Genomic DNA, 26,589 nt, shown 5'->3' on the forward strand with positions numbered 1-26,589 from the left:
ATATAAGTAAGTATAAATAAACAAAATTATAAAACATCATCCTTGCAAAGTTCCGTTGGTAGGTCTGTATGTTTAAATGACTAAAAAAATGTGTTTGTTTAGAAACCTTAATACGCGGTTTACTTCTAAAGGGTTGGAAAATCATTTCCCCAAAATCGTTATTTCCTGGTAGCAAAATTTCCATTTGCGTTTTTTTCCAAATGCTTTTTTCCCAATAGGTATGCTTTCTTACTGAAGCTTATTTTCACAGTAGCTTTTTTTCCCAATCAGAATCGGCACAGAAACATGTAGGTTTAGGTTATGTTAAGTTTGCATCGGCCCGAGCCCGAAGGACCAAAACTACCTACACAAAAGTAGTAAAAGTAATAAGTAGTCAAAGTAGGAGCTCCGTCGACACTGTGTCTGTCTGTGTCGACTCTGATTGGGAAAAAACGCTACTGTGAAAATAAGCTTAAGTAAAAAAGCATATTGGGAAAAAAAGCGAATGGAAATTTTGCTTCTCGGAAATAACAATTTTGGGGAAGATCTAACCAGTACCTACTTCTAAAACATGTCCGTCTGTCCGTAAATGCGCCTAGCTGGCAAACGTCGTCGGTGTCGGCTGGCAGCACAGGCTAAGGGGTATTTTTCACCTCAATAGCTCGAAAGGGCTTAGGCTGAAGGGGAATCGGGTGACAGTCTTTACCGGCCCGGACAATACCGACATGGATATACCGACCCTGTTTTTCGTGTACACGCACATTGGATGCCATGCCACTAAATATCAGCCCACATGTGGTCACAATTGAACCTAACACAAACGGGCCGGGAAAAACACGTCGGTAATAAATAGGGAATATTACTGCAATTTTATCCCGTCAGAGTGCAGCACTAGCACATACCATATGTTTATGGCTATTTATGGTTTATGTTTTTTGAATATCTTAAATGTCCGTAGGATGCCGTAATATCATATTATTTCAATATTTTTTTTGGAAATATAGTAGCTCTATCGCTACTGTCGATGTAAATATAATTTATTTTGTTAAGTACTGTATTAAGTAATACTCTTTGGTCATGATTCGTCATGGCGACAAAATATAAAGAGAACTGACGTTGTCATGGCAGTTTCCTTACGGTTTGCGCTAGTGTCGCCCCCTGCGCAGAGCTTTGCCTCATATGCCCTATTATTGGCCTCAGATTATCATGCCGGTATTTATCAGGTCGGAATTTACCACGCTATTATATCGAAGCCATTTGGGCTACCAAATATCAGGTCGGATTTGTGGGCCGGTAAAGTCACGTCGGTTTTGAGTGCTCCCCGGGGAATCCATTATTTTTGTTTTCTTTTCCTTTTTGTTGTTGATTAAAGCCGCGGGCTCAAGGAGCATGCACGGCGCCTCACCTAAGCCACGGGAGTCTATAGGGGAGCCCTATGTCCAACAGTGGACGTCCTACGGCTGATATGAAAATGATAATGATGATTTTCCCTCCAGTTTTATCTGAGCACGGCGACGGCAAGCCCGATGCACCAGAGCGGCGCGCGCAGCCGCCGCGCGGCGTTGCAGTAGGTGCCGGTGCACACGCACGCGTAGAAGCGAGCGAAGAGCGAGATGCCGCGCGAGAAAGGGACGAGGGATGCCTGCGCGCTGCCGATGCAGCCGTTGTCCATCATCTGCAACAACGCTGGTCATTAAAAAAGATGTGCATTGTTGAACAAAAGCAGCTCCCACCGGAAGACCAGCGCTGGCTCTCGAGCCGGCATTAGGCTCTGTTTCCTCCAGAGATGTGTGCGGAATGTGTTTTCATGAAACAATAGAAACGCTTCATTTACCTATCCTCGCACAGCAAAATATCTGATAGAAACAGCGGAGCGGAGCAAGGCGAGGTATAAAGAGAGGAGATTTCTATTGGTTCATGAAATACATCATTCCTCGCAACACATCCTCGCACATCTCTGATGGAAACGGAGCCTAATGAGGGCTATCGCGTATGAATTCGCCGCTAGAGGCGCTAGTGTAGCGTGAGGTCTCCGAAATGTCAAAATCTCATAGTGAATATTTTGCAATACCTGAAGTTAATTATGGCAATTATGCGTTACGGGGCAATGAATATCTTTGTTTTGAGACGTTTTGTCTTTCGGAAACCTTGGTCCTCCCTGTTTTTCCGAACAAAACGGGACTACGCAACACTGTGGTTGCTCGATATTTTTTGGGTACGGTTTTAAGGTGTATTAAATATGATTTTAATCTAAACTTTGTTTTCACGCCCGTAATAACAGACTTTGAAAGCCACACTTAAAAACCTCACGCAACAGTGCCGCCATCTAGAAAGACAAAAAACGATAGCCCTCATTGGAAGAAGATGAGTTCTGACTCTTTATCCAGTTCCATGATTGTCCTCAGCTTTACCGTTGTTTATAGGCACACTGAAGTTCTTACATTGAGTGCATACTCCATCTTGGCGAGCCGCTTGCTGACGAAGTGCCGTCCGATGGCTGGCTTGTGCCGCGCGCGGCAGGAGCGCTGCGTGTACACCCCCGAGATGTCCACCCAGCGGACGGAGCAGCCGCCGTCCCACTTGCCCCACATCGACCGCCCTTCCGTGCCGTTAACGTGCCACGTCGGCCTGCGAGGACGTTCATTGATTACCCTTAATAAGGTAGAGGCGATTTAGCGACCACGTGCGTTGATTTGGAAATTCAACCTTATTGTTTAAGTAATAAGTTACAATATTCTTTGTAATTATTGAAAATATTCCTAGCTTTAAAAATATCCTTTGTCAGGTGTGTATTCGATAACTGCTTTTGATTCTGTGGCAGTATGGTCCAGTAAATGGGGCCATATTAAGGGTTAATCGTGTGACATGTATACATTCGCACACGCCGGATTATTTACAAGAGAGGTCACCAATCAATCAGTCATGAAAGCTCTCAGTTGTTTTATGCGACAGCATCAGATAATTTAACTATCAATCATTGCCTTACTCGGTGAGCGTAGCGGTAAGTTGGTAGTTCGGTACTTTGAAGCGGTAAGGCTTAAGTCTTGAAGACCGGTGGAATAAAGTGGTTCTCACATGTCGAGGTACTTGCAGTGCTTCTTGTACCGGCTGACGTGCGTGGGCGCATAGATGAGCGACGCGCCCGGCAGGTAGTCCGGCGCGAAGGCGTCCGCGCACTGCGACTCGCGCGGGATGCCCGGCACGTCCATGCCGCACACGAAACACTGCCGACGAATGTTTAAATTTAGAGGTAGTGCCGAGAGCACATTTGAGAATGATCTTCGGAAAAGTCCGAAACTAGTCGGGGCGTAGAATTAAGATTATTATTATTTTAATGTTTTTTATTCTGGACTATGGAAAAACCCGTAACCGACCGGACTGTCGTAATTTGGCGGTAAAGAAAACTCTTTCATTTTTTAAAAATTAATTGATGCTACTTAACCCTTAATTTGGCACCGAGAAGAATACTGGACATTCTAAAAAAAAAAATCTACACGTAATATTAAAACATGGAGTTTTTTTTTAAGTAGCATAAATTAATTAAATGCTAATATTATTTCACCAAAAAATGTATCAAGCCGGTGGGAACGCCAAGTGTTCGTCTGTGGCCGCCAAGATGCAGAGGAGGAAGGTCGCGTCTAGCGGGCTCCCGACAAATGGTTTTTTTTCTTGGTTTTGTATGAAATTGTTATGAGTTATTGCCATTGTGATATTAAGTAATAATTAAAAAACATATTTCACTATAGTTGACATTAAGAACACGTTCTGTTTGTGTGTTTAACGTTTGCAAAGTATAACGTCCATTATACTTCCCGTTGCCAACTACGCAACGTTTTAACTTGCTTTTGCTACGTCCAGCATTCTTCCCGTTGCCAACTGCACAACGTTTTAACTTGCTTTTGCTATGTCCAGCATACTTCCCAATGCCAATGATGTAGTTTTTTTATAAACTTCTGTCATGTCCAGTATAATACACTTTGCCAAATATGAGTAAAGTGAAATAAAAACTACTTTTATAAGTTTAACCGGTATATGTGTGTATGTGTGTGTCTGTGTGTAGGTCTTGTCTGTCTGTCTATGGCAACGTAGCTCTTAAACGAGTGAACCGATGTGTACTGATTGAATGTGTTTTTTTTTTTAATTTGAAAACAAGTTTTCTAGCGGTCATTCTTAGCAAGATTTCAAAATCGGTTGCCATTTTTGAAATTTTTGGCTTTGAAATGACCGAAAAAGCTACCTGTAAGTTTTGTGGTTATAGAAATGGGTAATTAATTATTAAATCGTAGAAATAACACAGTTGAGAAGAAATAGCACTTCTCCAGACGCTTCTACTATTAATTCCTCATTGGAATGACTCAATTTACTTGGAGAAGATTCTGACAAAGATATCTATATCTATAGATACAAACCAAAGTAATAACTGTGAAGTAAATCTTCTATCACCTATAATACGAGAGTTATACCACTTAATGGGGAAATAAATTACGAGAATATACCCAGTCTGTCGTCTATTCCATTATTGGCATCTCCTGCTAAACCTTCCGCATCACATGTGTTAATAAAAAAAAAATACCTCGTTGAATTTCTTGCCGGATTCTTCTCAATAGAGGTTTTTCCGAACCGGTGGTAGGTTTTTTTTTGACATTCATAAGTGCTTGTTCTAGCCTAAATTGAATAAAGATATTTTGACATTGACTTTGACTTTGAACACCTGCCATTCGAGAACCTTTTGACCCCATCGGCCATCAGTCCTGCGAGCAATGTGCGCCGCCCATTGCCACTTCAGTTTCGTAATTCTTCGGGCTATGTCGGTAACCTTAGTTCTACTGCGGATATCATCATTTCTGATTCTATCCCGCAGAGAAACCCCGAGCATAGCCCTCTCCATAGCCCTTTGAGTGAATTTGAGCTTCCTCATGAGGCCCATCGTTAGCGCCCACGTCTCAGATCCGTATGTCATCACTGGCAACACACACTGGTCAAAGACTTTTGACTTCAAATACTGCGGTAATTTGGATGAAAAGACACTGCGAAGCCTCCCGAACGCTGCTTAGCCGAGTCGGATTCGACGAGTGATCTCTTTCTCGAAGTTGGACCTACCTAACTGGACCGTTTGTCCTAGGTATACATACTCGTCAACAATTTCGAGCGCAGAGCCTCCGACTATTACGGGAGTTGGCACAACATGGACATTAGACATGACTTTTGTCTTGCCCATGTTCATTCTCAGGCCAACTCGGTCGGAAACTTTGCTGAGGTCAGCGAGCATAGCACTGAGGTCCTCCATGGTCTACATGACTAGCCATGGTCTAGCCATGACTACAATATCGTCGGCGAATCGCAGGTGAGTGAAGTACTTGCCATTAATGTTGATGCCTCGTTCTTTCCAGTCCAAAACCTTAAAAGCATCCTCCAATGCAGCGGTGAACAGTTTCGGAGAGATCACATCTCCTTGTCTGACTCCCCGCTGCAGAGGAATAGGCTTCGTGCTCTGGTCCTGTAGTCGGACGGACATAGTGGCGTTTTCGTACAGACACTTCAACACTTCGATATACCGGTAGTCAACTTGGCACGGCAAGTCTCGATCGAATCGAAGGCTTTCTCGTAGTCCACAAATGCAAGGCAAAGGGGGAGGTTATACTCTTCGGTCTTCTGTATAACCTACCGCAACGCATGTATGTGGTCTACGGTACTATAGCCTTTTCGGAAGCCGGTTTGTTCTTGAAAGTAATGTAGTCTTTGTTATTAATTACAAGAGCGGTATGATAAGTTACTTAGACTTTTTTTTGGCAATGAAGGCGTCTTTTTTTTCAATTATTTCCATTGAGAGTACCTATGATTATTTTCAAAGTAGAAGTATACTAAATATATTATCATTCCGCTATTGTAAATAAAAGATTTGTCCATTGTGCTCATTTTAAAAGACTGACTTTTGACTTGGTTCAAAAAGTATAGAAGAAGATTTATTTGTTTTATTTATTTTAGTATAAAAATGATCTCATGTTAGTGATACTTGTTTATCAGTCTTGATTGTCAGAAAATTGTTAATATTTTAAATTTTTTGTATTTTTTTCTCGACAGAAAATTTTAAAATAAGCTGAATGTAACAATTGTAAGTCTGTAGATTGTTTAAAGTGATTTTCTAATAAATATTTTTACATTTTGTATACTTTTGTTTGATTAAAAACAAATAATCGGGAAACTACATATCTTTGGCAATGGCCAGTATACTAGACATTGAAACAATTGTCCTGTCCTCTGCCCAGTTGGCAACGTCCAGCATACTTGACATACGTTTTTCTGAAAACTATTGACATTTGATTTTTTTTACTATTTTTACCGTGTATATGACAACATAATTACCCCAAAAAAACTATAATTCTAACCTTATTTCGATATTTTTATTCCTTGCCAAATTAAGGGTTAAAAATCTGATATTTTTCCGTTAATTAGAAAGGTTGATATAAAAAGTTTCAAGTGTTTCTAAATTTTTCAGACATTCCCCATTGACACCAATTAGTGTCCTAGGTAGGACCTAGTCCCAAACTAAGCCCCAAACTAAGCTAAGTTAAGTTATATAGATAAATACATAATTAAATACATATTAAACATCCAAGACCTAAGAACAAATCCATTACCTTTTCATGTAAATATCTGCCCCGACCGAGAATCGAACCTCCACCTCAAATCGGATCACAAGCTTCCAATAATAAATAATATAATATTTTCCAAGGAATGACTCCACCACATTAATGGAAAACTGCATCATCTACATACAATAATCTAATTTATACTAGCCTCATAGTCAGGTTCTGTAACTACCTACTGGCTATCCTAAAAATGTTGCCAAATGTAAAGCAACTCAAACAAAGTTATTACAATCGCCCTAGATGTAAAGGCTCTTACTACAAGTGAAAACCTTCATGTGCTCTTGAACATCCATATCAACTTAAGCCCCCCCCCCCCCGGGCCATCGGCTGGCAACGCCCTTGCTATCTGGTCGTCAAATATTACGTCTATTAAAGGTTCGGCACTGTTACGTGTTTCGGCGTGGAGAGTAAGACAGCCGGTGAAATTACTGGCCTTTGAGGTATCCGATCTTAGGCCTCTAGGTTGACAACGCATCTGGTGTTGCAGATGTTTGTGGGCGGTGGTGCTCTCTTACCATCTGGAGACCCACTTGCTCGTTTGCCATCCAGTCGAATAAAAAAAAATCCAATCTTTAGTTTCGGCCAAAGAACATGCTTAGGACGGACACCAAAATCAAACTGTTAAATCTTGGCAGACCTTGGCTATGACCTTCCCCGTATCCTCAGTCATGGGCCAGCTCTTGGGCGTGGTGGTGGTGGTGACACGCGTGCGCACCGTGGGGCAGTAGGGGTACCCTTCCAACTCCAGGGTCTCGTTCAGCCGGTCCACGACGTCAGTATCGTAGATGTACGTCAGATTGTCGAGGATCATCAGGATCTGGAAGTAATGTCAGCACCCCTATATAAGTATCGTCATATTTAATACCAAATCGATAATGAGCGGTTACTGCATGTGCTCAAAATGATCTACACCCGAATCTACTGCTAAGACAGTAAGAGTCTCATCTACTTCTGCTGCTGACTATAAAGACCGGTGATGAAGTTGACGTACCCTGTCGATGTCGTTGGGCTCCCGGACAGTAGAACGACGGATCCACGGCAGCCGCCGCGTCCTCTTTGTCGTCAGCGTCGTCTCCATCGTCTCAGTCTCCGTGGTCGTCATCGTCGTGGTCGTCTGTGTCGTGGTTGTCGTCGTGGGCGCAACTGTCGTGTTCACACCCGTCATGTTCACCGTAGTCGCGTTCGGGTCCATGGTCGTCGAAAACGTGGTGATCGTGGGGGTAGGAGTGGTGGTGAGGGTTGTGGTTCTTCTTGACTTCTTGGTCCTCTGTGTGGGCTTGGTCTTCCGCCTTCGGGAGCGCAGGGTCGTCGTTGAAGCTTTCGTTGCGTTTGTGCATCGTACCCTGTTGCAATGTTAAGAATGGTGTGAGAGAAACCTGTGCTGTGCCTATAGTGAAACATATACACCGTATTTTCGTTGATTTCCGGTAATTCCGACGGAAGACTGTTCATTGATAGAAGCTAGAGTAATTAACTAACCTTGGATGCAGGCAGTGGTTTGAAGTGTCAAACCGAAGCAACTGCAGGTGTGGGAGACGCCTAATGTCCAACAGTGGACGTCCCAGTGCTGATATGATGATGATAATGATTAAATCTCACCTGTAGCCCAGTTCGTCAATGCACACCGGAGTCGGAGTGGTCGTCATCGTCGAGGTTGACCTGGTCCTTCTGGTGGTGGTACTGGTGGTCGCCCTCGACCGCAACGTAAGACCGGCATCCTCAGCATCTTTGACAGCTTCCTCGGCTTTAAGAGGAAGCTCACCACCATCAGCAGGAAGGTCTTCAGGAATAGTTTCAGGGATTTCACCTTCCCGCGCTACAATGCCGCTGTCAGCGATATTTAAATGTTGGTAAGTAATACGAGATATACGAGTATATGTACCAATATATGAACCAATAGAAACGCTTCATTTACCTATCCTCGCACAGGGGCCCATGGTCTCTGGTGGAAACATTTGAGTGGAACGGGCGAGGTAAAATGATGCGTTTCTATCGGTTCTTAAAAACACATTCTTCGCAACACATCCTCGCACATCTCTGTGGAAACGGACCCTAAAACAGTTATAATACCTATCACTTATGCTCTCTTTGTATAATGATGCTTAGTATAAAGGTGCGCTTACACGGGCAACAAAAATTGCTCAATTATGAGCAATGATGGTCGATTGCGACAGAACAAAATATCAAGTAATTTACGGCAACGGCAACAAGCGTCAATTTGTAAAAATATTTAGCAACTAAGTACAAGTTGAGCAATATGGAGCAGCTCCAAGAACCTAGGCAATATTTTCATACACGAGCAATTCAGTTGAAAAATTGATTAGTTATCAGTACATCATGTCCTGTCTCGGCGGTCCTATATCTCATGATGATATGAAATGATATATTTTTTTGTTATATTATATCTCGTGAGACGCACCCCTTTAAATTGCCAGCTTCCCTTCCTGTTTTGATAAAATTCCTCCTCGGAACATTCGGCATCCATCGATACAATTCTTCTATTCTATTGAGCTCATCAGCTTTCTGCTTCAAGAGCTCAGCTTCTACGTTCTTAGGGAAAAACTTTGAGGGTCTGGTAGCTCCTATGTAAACATGTTCTTCTGTGGCGGGAATGGCTGCTTGTATGTTGGCCTGAGTGCCGGTTTCGACCACATTTTCGAATAAAGATGGCTGCCGGGTAGGGTCTGATAGAGCTCTCGGCAAAATGCGACCTCCTAGCAGCTTCTGGATGTTAGCTGGCACAGAACAGAACAGAAAATGAACAGACCTAAAACCAATTGTTACTCAGCTACACGTGAAAGACTCGTACTTCTACAGCGTGTTATTTTTGATATCCGTTAACATTAAGGGGACAATTTACAGGTCAAATGAAGTTAATTTTGCTAAGACACTAGTGGCCTAACTTTTACTGTTTAAAAGATAATCAAAAGTTAAGGTAATTAATTTTTAGCAGTAAAAAAAGGTCCTTATTTTATGATTTTTTATCAATGTCCATAACTAATCCGAGTTTAATTCACACATATTTAGCAAAAAAAGTTAAATATGTGGATTTTTGATACCGCTCTTATGTGTAACGCCACTGGTAGTGACCAGTGGGTCAAGTTTGTATATTTTACAATTTAACAATTAATAATGCATTGAAGCTATGCTAGATAAAAAAAAATAAGTTTTTTTTTTTAATTTCGTGTAAAAATTAATTATCGAGCTATAAAGTAGGTAGTTCATATCAATGAACTGAGTCGTCTGTCGAAGTTAACGGATATAAAACAACACGGTGTATAGGCGTGCACACTGCAAAAAGGAAGCTGAACCACCAGCTGGTAGAAGATCACTACCGCCCATAGACACCTGCAACCAGGGCGGTTGCCCAAAAGCTTAGCCAAAATTTAGCAAAAAAAAAGACGAATAGTAAAATCGCCTTCAGGAAAAAATGCTCTTGGGAAAGCTATCCCGGGTGGTCGTTAGTTGGTATGCCTTCAGTTTCGCTCAACAGGGCTGGATGCATAAGGCGCATTTTCCACATCATTAAAATAACAATAAAGGTATAGCCTGGGTTGGGGATTCAAACCCTTTCCCCCTTCCCACCCCCAAAAATGTTGTCTCAGATATTGGTTCTGGTGAAGTGGTGACTATACCCTATCGAGGACTTCCGGATATTGAGGGATAGACCATTTGAGACAAAATGAGCAACCTTGGACTTTCAGTAGCTCAGCGGCTTTCGCGTCATCATGGCGCATCGGGTCTTCGCTCACCGGCGTGGCGGGAGAGGCCATGTCTTCTGGAAGCAGACATAGAATAATCATTGTCCAGCTGTGAGGGTTACTCCGTGCAGAAGATTCTAAACACGGAATAAGTTCGTTCGAGGCCTTTGGGGGCACAGTTGATTGGGGACCCCCCTCTTTCAAGTTAAAGTGGTAGTTCGTGTTAGCAACAGTTTATGTCATTGACAAATTGAAGAGCGAAAGTTCAGATAGTAAGTCCACACGACCGGACCGGATGGCCACAAGTGGTTAGAGAACCTGACTACGAAGCTTGAGGTCCCGGGTTCGATTCCCGGCCGGGGCAGATATTTGTGTGAATAATACGAATGTTTGCTGTCGGGTCTTGGAGGTTTAATATGTATTTAAGTATGTATCTATCTATATATGTAAGTATGTTTATCCGTAGCCTAGTATCCATAGTACAAGCTTTGCTTAATTTGGGACTAGGTCTCAAGTGTCCCATGATATCATCAACATCTATGTACCTTACGGCACATAGATGTCAATGCACGATATTTATTTTTTTATTTGATATTTATTTAATTAAGTAGGCTAAGAAAACACGTCATTATAAAGAAGGCAGTACTATAAAGAAATGCGTGACTCGGAACTACGGGCTATTTACCTACTATTTGTCTATTTAATAAGAGATCTGTAATTGCAAATAATACTTGCCAGAAATATAACCGTATCCCCCATACTCATCGTACGGGAGCATTGCCAGAGTAATTTTTAGCAGAACAATAAAAACGATTTTAAACATAATTCACGCAAAGCAATGTCTACATGAAAAAAATAAATCATACAAATGAACGAATAAAATATACATAGCAAATGTTAAAAAACAAACAGCAAAATTATAGACAACAGTGTCATATTTTAAATGACAACCAAATGACAACGTGATAGATTTGTGATAGGTACATCGAGATGAAAAAGCATGGAAAAAGCGTAGTCATAAAATTTTGACGGTAAATGTTGCCGAAAAAGGCTGTTTAATGTTTAATATTAAAGTGTCTAACGCTTTGGTGTAACGGCAAGAAACAGTACGGCTGTGTTTCTGCCAGAGATGTGCGAAGACTGTGTTTGTCATTAACCAATACTAAAACCAATAGAAACACTTCATTTACCTATCCTCGCTCCGCTGAGCTGTTTCCACTAGAAGTGTGCTGAATGAGGATAGTTTACTTTGCTTACCCGCGACCTTATGATTTATGATAGGTAGCTAAGTTTATGCAAGATATAACTAAACCACACAAACCCATCTATCACCACCACCAGACTACACTGACGAAGCAACTGACCGGACTGAATCGTTTCTATTAGATTATAAGAAACACATTCCTTGCATTGCGTACCTCTGGTGGAAACATATTGTCACTACTTTAAAAAAAACTCTTACCTCAAAATAGATAATTCTTCTGCGTGAACTTTACGATCATTACAACAAGGTTCAATTTTGTTGACATTATTTACGAGATTTTTTCAAAGTACCTAGTGACGATATATAGGGCCTAACTTCAATATGGGATGCGGTGCAATGGTGCAATGCAGCCGATGAAGCTAGTCAGTGTCTCGATCCTCAACATTGGAGGACCGACTAATAAAGCGAGAGAGAAATAAAACAAACACGAGTAGAAAATGAGTTTATAGGCACTTGATTTTCTTAAATTATAAGGTACAATACAATCACAAAGACAGAACAATTTACAAAATAACAAACATTTCAGTTACAAAATTACAATACAGATAATTACGACCATTTCATATTTCCCCTTTTCCTTTCCAGAGATATTGTACAAAATTTTAGCTGTTTCTTTTATCTCAAACGATTAATTATAGAATTAACTAATCAAAACGTCTACAAAAAGCTCGTTTAAATGTTCAGGACTTGGACTAATTCAGCTTCAGGTCAATGCATAACTAACACCCAGTGCAGATGTAGTAGGCATAAGCTTTGTGGACTTGACTTCTTCTGTAGTGATTTGTGTGACTGTCATCCGACAAGAAAAGCAGCATTATACACCAACTACTTGATTCGTTACAGACCAAGGAGTAAAAGAAAGAGGTTGAAAGCACTCGATACACGATTACCTGAATCTGTATCGCTCGTTTACCAGTTGACGATGCACCAGTTGGTCGTCGAAATCTTGACTAAATCGCCCCCTATTATATCAGAACTGCTGCCAAGAGGACCATAGTAGACCAAAACTCTTATGGGTTGGCCGGCCATTGTGCAGGATTACACCGGTTTGCCTTTTAAATCTTGAGCTCCCCGTATTTTCTCAGAACTGCTGCCAAGAGCACCTTATCAACCCACAGCCCTTGCATGCTGGCCGGCCAGTGGGCATGGTTACATTAGCTGGCCCTTCAAGTCTTGATTTCCCCGGTAATATCTCAAAGCTGGCTTCCAAGAGTAGCTACCGCAGACCGTGGCAAACGTAGTGGACCGTGGCATGCAGAGGGCCAATTTCAAAGCTGGCACCTGGTACTTTGCAGCTGCAGTAACGGGCCACCCTCCCTCGCTGCCTACCCTCAATGCACGCCATAGAACATAGCAAACCTAAAGCCCTTGCGGGCTGGCCGGCCAGTGGACAGGATTACACCAGTTGACGCTCAAAGTCTATCCCCTTCATATTATCTCAGAACTGTTGCCAAGAGTATCATGATAACCCTTAGCCCCTGTACACCGGCTGGCCAGTGAGCACGGTTGCACCAGTTGGCGCTACAGACACAGACGTGCAGTCGAGCGTAGAGTGACACGCCGCGGGAGAACGGGACCAGGGTCGCCATCGGACTGAGCATGCAGCCGTTGTCCACTTTCTGAAAGACAATTTAGACTATTAAGATTGCTTAGTAATCGAAGACCTAGAGTCTGAGCCCAATGTTATTGGAGAGACCAAAGCGTGCAGCCAGACTCTAGTGGCTTGGACACGTGGAAAGGTTAGAAGAGGGTCGAGCCTTGAAGAGAGCGTACTTGGGACGACCGAGTGGACGTAGACCAGTTAGTTGGCTTTATTGTCAACACACAGAACCACAACCAATTGTTTTACCAGAATTTGTATAAGGCGCGGGTAGAATTAGATGGTGAATGCGATCGCGCACGTCAGCGCGTTAACAACGTGACCTCAGGAGTTGTAAAGGATTCAGGTGGCTTGAGTGTTTTCTGTAGACGGTAGACAACCCGGAGCAATAAAAGACACTTAAAAGAAGATACCTTGAAGAAGTAGAAATGACAAATGGAATGGGGTATTAATTCAGCAATTTAATATGGATCGAGTTGTGAAGGTCACAAGAGCCAGAAGCCAGAAATGGTCATTCGGCCAGGGCTGTGCCAGAGATGTCCTATAAGACGTGAAGTGACAGCTCGGAGCAAAGCAAAACAAATGCAGAAACGGCGAATGAGAGATGGAGCGTTTTTTGGTGACTGACCCTGAGAGCAAACTCGAGCTTGGCCAGCCGCTTGCTGACGAAGTGGTTGCCAAGCGCGGGCCGGTCGCGGATGCGGCACACGCGCTGCGTGTACACGCCGCTGAGGTCCACCCAGCGCACCACGCAGCCGCCGGTCCACTTGCCCCAGATGCCAGAGCCGTTGATGTACCACGGCTTCCTGAATGGAATAGAATAGAATTCTTTTATTTACCAGAATACTTATAAACGTAGTACAGGCTGTTAAGGTACAGCAGTACAGTATTCAGTCGGTGAACGACATGCTGCATATCCTGTAAACAGAAACCATCCCTTATCGCTGTCTGTCAGTCTGCAGAGGTGTAAGGCTGCATTTGAACCAGAGATGTGCGAGGATGTGATGCAAGAAATGTGTTTTTCATGAACCAATAGTAACGCTTAATTTACCTACCCTCTCTTAGTGAAAACGCTCAGCGGAGTGCGGATAGGTAAATGAAGCGTTTCTGCTGGTTCATCAAAAACACATTCCTCGCAAAGCATCCTCCCACATCTTTGGAGAATCTCAGCCTAAAGGTCCTAGTTTTTCATAAACGACTCGCAAAAGGTGGCTCATGCCAAAAACTGTTCTTGTGCATAAGTAATCTACATAATATTTTCTACTAAAAGATTCTCTACAGTCACCTGTACTAATCTGCCACTGCGGAGCGTGCAAAAATATTTAACACGTCCTACCGGCTGTAGGAATAGAGTCATATCAGATATTTATGCACGCTTGTTGTGTCAGATATTGGTGCTGGTGTCAGTATACATTTTCGCTAGGATTAATACTTGCTATTTCGCTAGTGTAGATCTTCGACACTGGCCCTATACTACGAAGTGCAAAATCCAAACTTCGTGTCTTGCCGTCCCGCTGACGCTTATATTATTAAAAAAACCGGCCAAGAGCGTGTCGGTCACGCCCAAAATAGGGTTCCGTAGCCATTACGAAAACATTAAGTAATATTTTTCTAAGGATTTCGTATTTTATACAGAATCTTCCAAGTTTAGGTATATTTTATACCTTAGGCTGCTATTTACTCATAAACTACTAATAATTCTCAAGCAAACTTAGCCGTTATAGTTTTCCTTGAAAGTTTGATATACGTACTACCATCCTGAATTTTTTCAAATTTTTCCACCCACCGGTTTAGATTTTAGAGGGGAGACGCTCGATTTTAATGAAAATTTGCACTTTAAAGTTAAATATTTCACAAACACATCACTAAATCGAAAAATTGTTTTATCCAACGAAAAGACCTATCCAACGATACCCCACACTATAGGGTTGGATGAGAAAAAAAAAATCACCCCCACTTTACGTCTATGGGAGGTACCCTAAAAAAATTGTTTTTGAATTTTTAATTGTACCATTTTGTCGGTATAGTTTACATATATATTCGTGCAAAATTACAGCTTTCTAGCATTGATAGTCCCTGAGCAAAGCCGCGGACGGACAGACAGACAGACAGACAGACATGGCGAAACTATAACAACAACTGATGGATCCTAGTTATCTGAATAAATAAATTTTATTATTATTATTATAAGGGTTCCGATTTTGCCATTTTGGCTCCGGAACCCTAAAAACTAGTGTGAGAGGGACAGTACGATACGAACTTCGATTTTCGAATTCCGTAGTAGCCCCCCTGGTGTTAATAAAGTGTCAATGTCTGTATCGTCGGTGATCAAACTGCACCCACATGTCCATGTAGTTGCAGTATTTCCGGAACCCCTTCCGCTTGGTCTCCGCGATGTGGTCGGGCATGGCCGGCGGCAGCAGGTCCTTGGCGAAGGGGTCAGCGCAGTGCGCGTCGCGAGGGATGCCCAGTTCCTCCATGCCGCACACGTAGCACTGCACAAGAACAAGTTAACTTTTGGGGTAGTGAGCTACCATCGCCTGGGGGTAGAGGTTACGATCGTGGCAAGGAAGAAAAGTCATGTTTTTTTTATACTAAAAAGGCTTTTGTTTGACCAAAATGGTAATGCTGCCTCCACACTCCTCGCGAAACTGAACGACGTTAGGCAAATAGGATAGGCACTTCTTCTTACTTCGTCCAACTCGGTCGGTACCTCGGTCAACTTTCCCGAGTACTTCGTCGAGGAGCTTCGCGAGTAGTCTGAAAGAGGCATAATGAAAGAAAGAAAGAAAGAGAGAGAAGAAAGAAAGATTTATTTTGGCTCCATAAGTACCACCTAAAACTAAGACTAAAACTAGCACTAAAACTATGTTACTTGGTGACACCACAGGATACCAAAAAGGTCTCCACTCAGCATGTGTTGCCGGCTGCCGCACATTATGTGCAGTAACGCTGGTTTTCTGTGAAGTCCAAATTGAAGAACTAGACTAAAATGGAGCACGCTTGCCAACCTACCCACGTTTTCATCATTGCCTCGCAATGTAATGCAACTTGCACTATCTTCCTTGCATGTCTAAACCGGGCTTTAGGCCTTTGTCTGTGTTTGATGAACCACATTTTTCATACTTTAGGTCCGGGTCCTGTTTCCGCAGACGAGGGTTAGATGAGGCTTCAGTCTGACTAACCTTGGCGATGACCCTGCCGGTCATCTCGCTGGGCTCGTAGTCGAACATGGGGGGCGTGGGCGGCGGCATCGTCGTCGTGGTGGTGGTCTCCGTCGTGGTCGGCTCGCAGTGCTTGTAGCCCTGACACAACCCAAAACGTTCCAAATCGGGATTCTATTCCATTCCAGTCCATTTCGATCCAGCCTCATGAATTTCATTTGAAGGAAACCGTCTGAAAGGCATTGAAATGAACTGTAATGGAATGCTATTACAGTTCATTCCGATCCCATTCAGACCGTTTCATTAATTCCTTCAGTCTGGATTGGAATAGAATTGAATTAAATGGGAACGTGTGTCCATTAGGAGCAATACAATACAACGGTTAGAGGCAATAGAGCCTTAGGTTGTCATGCAATCTAGGGCTCTTTAAAGCTAGAGTGAAGAGTGAATAGGCTAGTTACTGAACTAGTGAGACATTTTTGGCCACATCTGTTCTCATTAGGTGAGATAGATTCCGTATGATTTTCCTGGATACAGTTTATTTTGTTGACATAGTAGAAGATTCTGCAACATTACTGTTTTCAGGTTATAGTAGAAGACGTAGACGTCTAAAAAAACGAAAATGTAATCAAATTTCACAGCCCATTCATAAATGTGACCACGAAAATGAGGACACAGAAATCTGACACAACGAAGCATGCATAAATATTTGCTGACACGGCTCTTCCGGGTCCTAGGACATGTCAGATATTTTACAACGTTCCGCTGTGGCAGATATTAATGCAGGTGCCTGAGAGCCTACTCCGAAGTTCGAAAATCGAAGTTCGTATCGTACCGTCCCTTTCGCTCTCGTATTAAATAGTACAAGTGTCAGCGGGACCCAACGACACGAACTTCGACTTTCGAATTTCGTAGTAGCCCTGCTGTACTGAGTCACCTTCTTATACAGCGTATTATTCAAGACGGTGGTGATGTTGGTGTCGTAGTCTGCGACGAGGCTGGACAGCATGTGCAGCAGCCGCGTCATGTCGAGGTACGGCGTCGTCGGGCGCGGTGTCGTCGTCGGACACGATATCCTGCCGACACGACACGACGTCACGTAGGTACGACTTAATACGTGAACATTAAAGCCCGGTTCACATTTATCTGTCGTGTTGTGTCGTGACGCATCAGAACGGTATCAGTTTCATACATTTTATATAGTTGCGTTCACATTTATCTGATGCAGTGTGTTCTAATTCTAACGGCTTGTGTTATGTGCATGACAAGCAGAGAGAGAGAAAAGAGAGAAAGGCAGAGAGAGAGAGAGCATAACGACACAATACGACGATAAAGTGAGCCAGGCTTAAGGCTGTTCACCTAACCTTTAAAAATCTTTATGATCGAATTATACCTTAAGCTGCAGGTGGTAGGACCTTGTGCAAGGTCCGCTCGGATTGCTACCACCATCTTGCTCGCTAATCCTGCCGTGAAGCAGTGGCAGTTTCGGCGTGGAGAGTAAGACAGCGGGTGAAATTACTGGCACTTGAGGTATCCCATCTTAGGCCTCTAGGTTGGCAAGCAATACCCCTGGTGTAGCAGATGTTTATGGGCGGTGGTTATCTCTTAGCATCAGGAGACCCACTTGCTCGTTTGCCAACCAGTCGAATAAAAAAAAAGCTATCTCTACACACAGAGTTGCGAGAGTTTTTCAATTTAAGATAGAGAAAGACTACATGAACCTAGGTCAGGTTACCCACCGGTACTTCTCCCTGTCAAAGCACATAGTCCTGCAGACGTCGTCGCTCTCTGTACACAGGGTGTTGAGAGTGGACCCGAGGGTGCGCCGCGTGTAGCGCGTGCGGTTGTATCCGACGCGGAAGTACGGGTCGGACGCGTTGTACGCATCGGGGATCGCTCCGAGCATAGGAGACGGGGAGGCGGTGATGTTCGCTGTGAAAGAGTATCAGGTTAGTTTAAAGCCGACGTGGTTTACACGGAGCGGGTGGACGACTGAAAAATAGTACCTAGTAGATATGAGTCATGTCATTTCTAAAATACCAAAAAATAATGCCATAAGTCGTATTCTTCGTTTATGCTTCTCTCAGCTGAACTGAACTTTGGGAGTTACATCGAATCCTTGGCAAAAACCGCTGCAAAAAGCTTGGTATCCTATCCAAGGTTAGGCGATACTTCACTACGGACCAGCTCATTGGTCTTTACCGAGCCCAAGTCCGATCCTGCATGGAGTATTGCTGCCACCTTTGGGACGGTTCTGCTGAATATCAGCTAGCTGCTTTGGATTCGGTAGAACAGCGGCGTCACCTGCGATGCGGATTTTTGTCGTCAGAGCCTTCGTCATCGCAGAAGAGTGGCTTCCCTGTCGGTATTCTACAGGCTACATGTCGGAGAATGTGCTTCGGAATTGCACGACCTTATTCCACCTGCTCCTTTCTTCCACAGGTCGACCAGACCAGAAGTAGGCGGGGTCTCCACCCTTACGTTGTCAGTATTCCAAAATCCGCATAAAGCGTTTTCGCTCTTTCTTCATCAACCGCACAGCAAAAGAGTGGAATTCTCTGCCTGCGACTGTGTTTCCTGAACACTACAATTTGGCCGCTTTCAAGTCTAGGGTGAATGAGCATTTACTAGGCAAGCGTGCTCCATCGTAGGCCTCATCCTCGCTTTCCATCAGGCGTGATTGTGGCCAAACGCAAGCCTACACTGTATAAAAAAATGCACATTTTGTTTAAGCGCATAAGTCGTTATATTACTAAAAATTCAATAAAAATATGGGTAAGTATAAATTGAGTTACACCTTTACTCGACTCGAGTTAGAGTATAAGGGTATATATGTAATTTGAGGAAAAACTGAAAAAATGTACCGGATTGAAGTACCTGTGGCTTTTGTTTATAAATACAACGCCTAAAATACCTCAATAATCAGAATATTATTTTTTGTACCTATCTCTTAACACACTTTATGTACACCATGCTACCAGTTGTTGTTGTGGTGTTATTGTGGAGTCTGACAACAGGTAGCATGGCGTACGGTTGTGATACTCTGAATATGAGCTCTGGTTAAGTTCGAAACGCGTCAGTGTAGTGTGGTGGTGGTGATAGATGGGTTTGTGTGATTTGTGTGTGTTCTTACAGTGTGGAGTATTGCATAAGCTTAGCTATCGTAAGGTCGCGGGTGAGCAAAGAAATTCTTTTAGTTCATAGATAAAGTTACTATTAGCCAACGCCGACGTTCCGTCCCCTCCCATTGGGCCGGCCACCATGGCAGAGGTCCCAGAGATATTCCAAGGCGCACTAGCTGAGATGGGCGGCGGAGGTCCCTCCAAGCTGATCGCGGGGTATTCCATGTTCTGCCTATCAAACCAGTCCATCTGCTGTATTCCTTCCGGGGAATCTGTGTAAACAAAGAATAAACATCAGCATCATCATCAGCAACAGCCGGAAAACGTCCAATGCTGGACAAAACGTTGCCAGACAAGGTAGCTAAACTTGTAGGTAATGACTTACAATTAATAATCATAGTGAATAATAGCACCAACTACGAAAGTATATAGCAATAATTGTATATGTATTGTTCTAACATAACATAACAATTGTTCTAATAAATTGATTATTCACAAGGATATAAAATTGAGTAGAAGAAAGGTTAGATAAGTACCTACGAGTAAATTGAAGGGTTTCGGAACGTTCCATCCTTTTCCCAAAATATATACCCTTTCCCAAAACACCCGTTCCAGAATAACAGTTTCATAAATCGACCGTATGCCAAAAGACGAGTTTCTCGTAGCGTCCGTATACCTTAGACCCGTTTCTAATAGTATCCGTATTATTCCGTATTCCGTTTCTCATTTTCCGTATTGTAAAGAGGTTTCACAAATACCTGGAAACGGATATCAAGACAAACATAACTTTAGGGAGAAGAACTTTGAGTACTTACTTAACGGATTATTTAGGAAAAGGTAGTGACGGCAACGTTCATTTCAGGATTAGGCCTTTTTGGGAATCGTATATCAAGCCAAACGTATCTTTTGGGAGAAGCACATTTTGGGAAACATATCGGGAAACGGATTATTTAGGAAAAGGTACTGACGGAAACGAATGTTCTGGGAAACAGACAGAATGTTCCGAAACCAATTGAAGAAACAAGATTTCGAGGTTAATTTTAACTTTTCAGTGTTTTTTGTTGAATTGACAATAAAATTAAAGTTTTCCCGAAACAAAACGTCGATGATACTGCAATGCCGCGTTACCAACAATGGGGAATGCCGCGGAACTTACAAACAAACTTTACATTTCGCGGCTGGTATACCTATACTCAAAACTGGAATTCAAGACCAAAAAATCTACGACAATGTTGCCACTGAAATAAAATGTGTGTAAAATAGTACATTCCTTTTTTTTAAACACACGATAGAATATTCTTTTTATTAGTAATTTCGATTCTATAATTTAAAGAAGTAATTTTGTTTACTTACTTTTACATAAATACTAGACGCCTGAATAAAAACTTAATTATTTCGTAATTTTTGGTTGAAAAACTGGTATTGTGCTTGTATTTCTTCAGGTATTCATAACATTTGGTGCAATAATTTACAATTAAGATAAAATCAAACTAATATTTGATTTCATTTTTTACATACATTTAGCTAATCAACAAAACTGCAGAGTAATAGTGTGTAGCGCACTTTATGGGGTTTATGGTGGCTAAATATGGCCTTTTGACGGTCGGTGACCACTTCTGCATTTGACCACTTCTGCATTTGGCCACTTCTGCATTTGACCACTTCTGGATTTGACCACTTCTGGATTTGACCACTTCTGGATTTGACCACTTCTGGATTTGACCACTTCTGGATTTGACCACTTATGGATTTGACCCCTTCTGGATTTGACCACTTCTGCATTTGACCCCTTCTGGATTTGACCACTTCTGGATTGGATCAAATGTCAAACGATGACATTATCTATGCCTATAAAAACAGTACCGTGACTGACTGACTGACTGTCAGACAGACAACGCACGGCCGAAACCCTTTTGACCGGGCAAAAGCTAGTATTATATATTTGTATTTTTAAAACTGCGGCATATTTCAGACCTTGCTGTGTCTTTAGTAATTTGAAAGCCTCGTAAGAAAACAGTTTTGAAACTGAAACTACGGTTCTGTAGACGGCCGAAGGGAATAATACAATTGGACTTTCTTCACTATAGTAGAACATAAAGTGAAGAAAGACGTGTTAGAGAAAAGTGGAAGGGAAACAACAAAGATTCTATGTTAATTAATATGGACAGAAATAAAATGTCATCACTAGACATAAAATAAACTACCCTTAGTATAAGTAACAAATCTCTTTGAATTTGCATCAAAAACGTTTTAAATTATTTTATCCGTAACTCCATCTTCAACAACATTATCCTGCGATTCATAGATTGGACGAGTTCGAGAGACGAGTTGGAGAGACGCACGGTCAAAAGGGTTTCGGCCGTGCGTTGTCTGTCTGACAGTCAGTCACGGTACTGTTTTTATAGGTATAGATAATTTATTAATTAAAAATAGATAATTTGATCCAATCCAGAAGTGGTCAAATCCAGAAGGGGTCAAATGCAGAAGTGGTCAAATCCAGAAGGGGTCAAATCCAGAAGGGGTCAAATGCAGAAGTGGTCAAATCCAGAAGGGTCAAATCCATAAGTGGTCAAATCCAGAAGTGGTCAAATCCAGAAGTGGTCAAATCCAGAAGTGGTCAAATCCAGAAGTGGTCAAATCCAGAAGTGGTCAAATCCAGAAGTGGTCAAATCCAGAAGTGGTCAAATCCAGAAGTGGCCAAATGCAGAAGTGGTCAAATGCAGAAGTGGTCACCGACCGTCAAAAGGAAATATGGTGGTTAAAACTGTTAAAAAAATATTTCTATTAACCTTTTCAAATTCCTTTCCTGTGATTTAATATGAGGCCTATTACTAAGACTCAGTTGTCTGTCTGTCATTAGGCTGTACTATATCTCATAACATAAACCATGGCAGTTGAAATTTTCACAGATAATGTATTCTGTTGCGGCCATAACAACAAATACGAAAAAAACGGAATAAAATAAATATTCAGGACTACACTGTGGTAGAACAACGCAACCTTATCCTGTTTATGTTCCTTAGAATAAAATTGTCTCAATGTAAGTTGAGAGTTGAAAATAAGTTAATATTTTTTTTTCACACAATTCTTATTTAATAACAATACAAGGAATCATATTAAAAAAGGTTATTATTATTATTCCCCTCAATGGCGGCCTTAAGACTTAGGACAATGTCAGTTAAATTAAACATAAATATATTCTTCTTCTTCACGTTGTACGGTGATTGTAGTTTTTGCAACTTGATAGCAAAATTCCAGAAACCACGCGGAGACAACTTGCGCATTAAAAAATGTCAGACACGAGAGCAAGAGCAATATAGAATTTTGTGATCACTGTTAAAAAAGGTTGGCGAAACCTGAAAAGTTTATTTGACAGTGACAGAAATGACATTGAGAGATTAATAGTGTCATATCTGTCGTAGATTTTTTGGTCTTGAATTCCAGTTTTGAGTATAGTGCCATCCACGAAGACGCGTGATTTTGTCAAAATTATCCATTAATGACATTGTAATAAGAACCACGGTACGCGTCATCGTATCGTCCGTCGGGTCGGACAATGATTGTGATGATGATTTCAAATAGTATTTTTGATTTTCATAAACAATTATCACTTATCATTTATCAACCTCTTTATTAAACGATATGAAATCACTATCATCACTGAATACCATTGATTTATTTACGATTATTTTGTTACTTCATTAATGCTACTTTGTTACTACATGTCACACGGAAGTTTAAATAAAAACATCATCTTGTGTGCAAGATTACGTCATTTTTACGTCATCCGCACTTTTTGTCCGACCCCTGTGAATGACTCTACATATATTTATAAAAACACGAAGATATTAAAATTTTAACTTTCTTCTGAAAAATATGACATTGTTGGTTACGGCGGCATTGCAGTATCTGGACGAAAAATATTAATGCAAGAGATAAAATAAAACAAATGACCAGTTGACGCTGCCTCCGTCCCCGTCGTCCCTGGCTTGCCAGTTGTCCTGGCCTCGATGTCATCCTGCTCGACATCAGCTTCAGCCACCCTGTAGGGTTCCGTCAGTGCGGACAGGAAGGCGGCCTTGGTGTGGCTGGGTGTGGCTTGCTCTGGTGGCGGCGAGTGCGACGGCAGCTCAGACACCAGTTGGAGTATGTGCTCGATCTTCTCCTTGCCCAGGAGTTTCTGAATAGCACCTGGGAAATAAACCTGTAGTTCTCAAAAATAAGTATAATATGAGTCAGTTTTGTAGCGCCCACACCGATTGTATGAAAAAAAAATACACATTACTGACCTATTTTTTTGGGACATTCTTTAAAACTATCGGAATCGAATATACTCTTGATTGTAAGTAGGAGAAACCATATACCTACATATTTTCTAAAATTAAAAAAAGAAAAGATACACTTTTTGTGAAAGTGCAGGTGCACATTATGGACGTTAATTAAGTTATTACATTACATTGCATTACTTAAATATCGATATTATGTGGTGAAATCGGATGACGGAAACCGGTATTTTCAAGGGTTTCTCATGGTTGCGAAACTGCTCTCTGAGGGTTCCTTGCAGAACTACAAAACCCTAAAGCACGACTAACCTTTAATGACTTCAGTGTCATCAGGATGCACGTTCAAGGACAGGGCTTTCCGCACCGGCGGCACCCCGACCGGCTCCCGCGGCTCAGCCAGGACGTCCAAATCAGCGCCATCTAGTTACATGCCAATGCAATGGCAGATTTAATGTTTCTACTCCTAGTGCTACTCCTTATTAAAATGATAATGAGGGATTTCTGACGGGCAGAACATCGCTAGATGGCGTTATAGCGCCCACAGATGCTACGAAAATCCTAACGATCAGACTGCACTGTTCAACCAGTACCATTTATATCATATCGTGTGTGTGAGAGAAGACTGTAGGTACAGTTTTAATCGATTTATAAAAACTTTACCGTTAAACTGAACGGCATCAAAATTCGAATTGATAAATCGAAACGGGTAAATTAGGGCTATAATTAAACCATCAACCGCTGAAATGAGGGCTATCGCGTATGAATTCTCCACTAGAGGCGCTAGTGTAGCGTGAGGTCTCCGAAATGTCAAATTCATAATTTTTGGGTGAGCTACGCGGGTTTATTTATAATTAGAATAATTTTGTGAATATTTTGCAATATTTGAAATTAATAATGGCAAATATGCGTTCCGGGGCAATGAATGTCTGTGTTTTGAGACAGTTTTGTCTTTCGGAAATCTTTGTCCTCCCTTTTTTCCGAACAAAACGGGGACTATGCAACACTGTGGCATGCTCGATATTTTTATGGTACGGTTTTAAGGTGTATTAAATATGATTTTAATCTAAACTTTGTTTTCATGCCCGTAATAACAGACTTTGAAAGCCATACTTAAAAACCTCACGCAACAGTGCGCCATCTAGTGGGACAAAAAACGATAGCCCTCATTAAATAAAGATGGCTACGACATAGGCTACGACTACGATAAACTGTAGTGTTTGTGTGGCGTAAGAATTTACGATAAATCGGACCAATCGAACGGCGCAGACCGAATTGTAGGACTTTTCATAGCGTCTGTGGGCCTTATAAAAAAATTGTACAAAACTGAAAAGTTTTCACACACCGTCGTATTGAAGCGCAGAAGCAATTACAACTTTCAAAATTAAACACAGCACAATTTCGACACGCATGGTGGGAAAAGGGGGGATTTAACTATTAATTTGCAGGCATTATACTATAAATAAGCATAAAAATACTGATTTTAGTAGCACACAGACATTTTAGTAGACGATGTAGATTAATACTGACAGCTGCTGACAACAAAGACCTTGACAGTTTAGTTCTTTTAACTTGACAGAAAATGGCTGAAAAGAAAAGAGGTTTTTTTTCTCACTAATGCTTAACAAATCGATTGACACCTAAAGGCCGCCTGTGTGTACATGCTCGTTACAGCATCTATGCTAGCATGCTAATAAGCATAAAAAATGCTTTCGTACTAGTAACTACTGACTAGCATGTGTAAGAGTAATTTTATTTATTATAATCGGATAATCTAGTCTAGACGCTACGGTGGAACAGGTCTAAATACAAACATCATAATATAGTCGTACAAAATCATTAAGTACCTTTCCTTTTGGCTTTGCCGCCGTCGTGTAAGAAATCGGCTATTTACGAATCCACATATTTTTGTGATAACTGTATCTTTTTACCCGACTGCCCAAAGGAGGGTTATGTTTTTGGAGCGTATGTATGTATGTATGTGGGTATGTATGTCCATTTCTTTGGTCCTCACTGCAGCCTAAACGGCTAGACGGATTTTAACATATGACGTATCATTGGATTCGTCATAACTGTCGGAGTGACATAGGCTATATAAAATTTCAATATGGCGTCTGCGAAAAAAAATATGGCGGAGAAATAAAAAAAAATTGTATTGTAACAATATGGGTATCAAATGAAAGCCCAATCTAAATATATATGGGTTATAATACTTTTAATCTACTATTTTCACAGAAGTATCAAAAAAGTATAAAATAAAAAAAAACATTAAATTTAAAAAATCAAAAAACCCGAGTGCCGTAAAAACTAAAAGGAAGAAAATAAGTCTAGTGGTCTAGAACTCTATTAAGAAGCTCATTTAAGGTTCAACAGTCGGGACCCATTCAAATCGTAACTAGCTCAAAAAATCTTGGTAATGGGTCCCGACTGTTGAACCTTAAATGAGCTTCTTAACAGAGTTCTAGACCACTAGACTTATTTTCTTCCTTTTAGTTTTTAAGGCAGTCGGGTTTTTTGATTTTTAAAATTTAATGTTTTTTGATATTGACTTATTGAGCGTTTGATATTATTTGGAGCTTGATATCTCTACGCGTTCCAAGGGTTCCATGAAAAGGACCTTGACTGACGGACGGGACAGATGGACAGACATGGCAACAGTTATCCTACAAGTTTCGTTTTTGCCCATTGAAGTGTGAAACCTTAAAAACCTAACAAATAATTACTGCCGGATGTGCTGTAAATAGGTAGAGTCAAAATGATTGAATGAATAAATAACTTAAAACACAAAATGGGGAGGGGGTCTAACCATGATCTAAACAAAGTTAAGAA

General features: G+C 41.5%; 2 protein-coding genes across 2 annotated transcripts; both read right to left on the bottom strand.

Moving 5' to 3' along the window:
* Positions 1–1,054: 1,054 nt before the first annotated feature.
* Positions 1,055–11,241, bottom strand: LOC141443468 (uncharacterized). The gene is made up of 9 exons (XM_074108771.1): positions 11,066–11,241; positions 10,321–10,407; positions 9,049–9,364; positions 8,229–8,456; positions 7,621–7,972; positions 7,267–7,446; positions 3,055–3,203; positions 2,421–2,607; positions 1,055–1,654 (listed from the first exon to the last, which is right to left on the bottom strand). The coding sequence occupies exons 1-9, from the start codon at positions 11,151–11,153 to the stop codon at positions 1,478–1,480; spliced, it is 1,764 nt and encodes a 587-aa protein (XP_073964872.1). The 5' UTR covers positions 11,154–11,241; the 3' UTR covers positions 1,055–1,477.
* Positions 11,242–12,914: 1,673 nt separating this feature from the next.
* LOC141443260 (uncharacterized) lies at positions 12,915–25,266 on the bottom strand. Its single transcript, XM_074108470.1, has 10 exons — positions 25,106–25,266; positions 24,073–24,183; positions 23,435–23,671; positions 19,573–19,752; positions 18,098–18,290; positions 17,296–17,434; positions 16,380–16,499; positions 15,538–15,689; positions 13,823–14,000; positions 12,915–13,213 (listed from the first exon to the last, which is right to left on the bottom strand). The coding sequence occupies exons 1-10, from the start codon at positions 25,170–25,172 to the stop codon at positions 13,028–13,030; spliced, it is 1,563 nt and encodes a 520-aa protein (XP_073964571.1). The 5' UTR covers positions 25,173–25,266; the 3' UTR covers positions 12,915–13,027.
* Between the last annotated feature and the right edge of the window lie 1,323 nt (positions 25,267–26,589).

Source organism: Choristoneura fumiferana, chromosome 27 (genome assembly GCF_025370935.1).
Source record: "Choristoneura fumiferana chromosome 27, NRCan_CFum_1, whole genome shotgun sequence".
In the NCBI taxonomy this organism is placed as follows: domain Eukaryota; kingdom Metazoa; phylum Arthropoda; class Insecta; order Lepidoptera; family Tortricidae; genus Choristoneura; species Choristoneura fumiferana.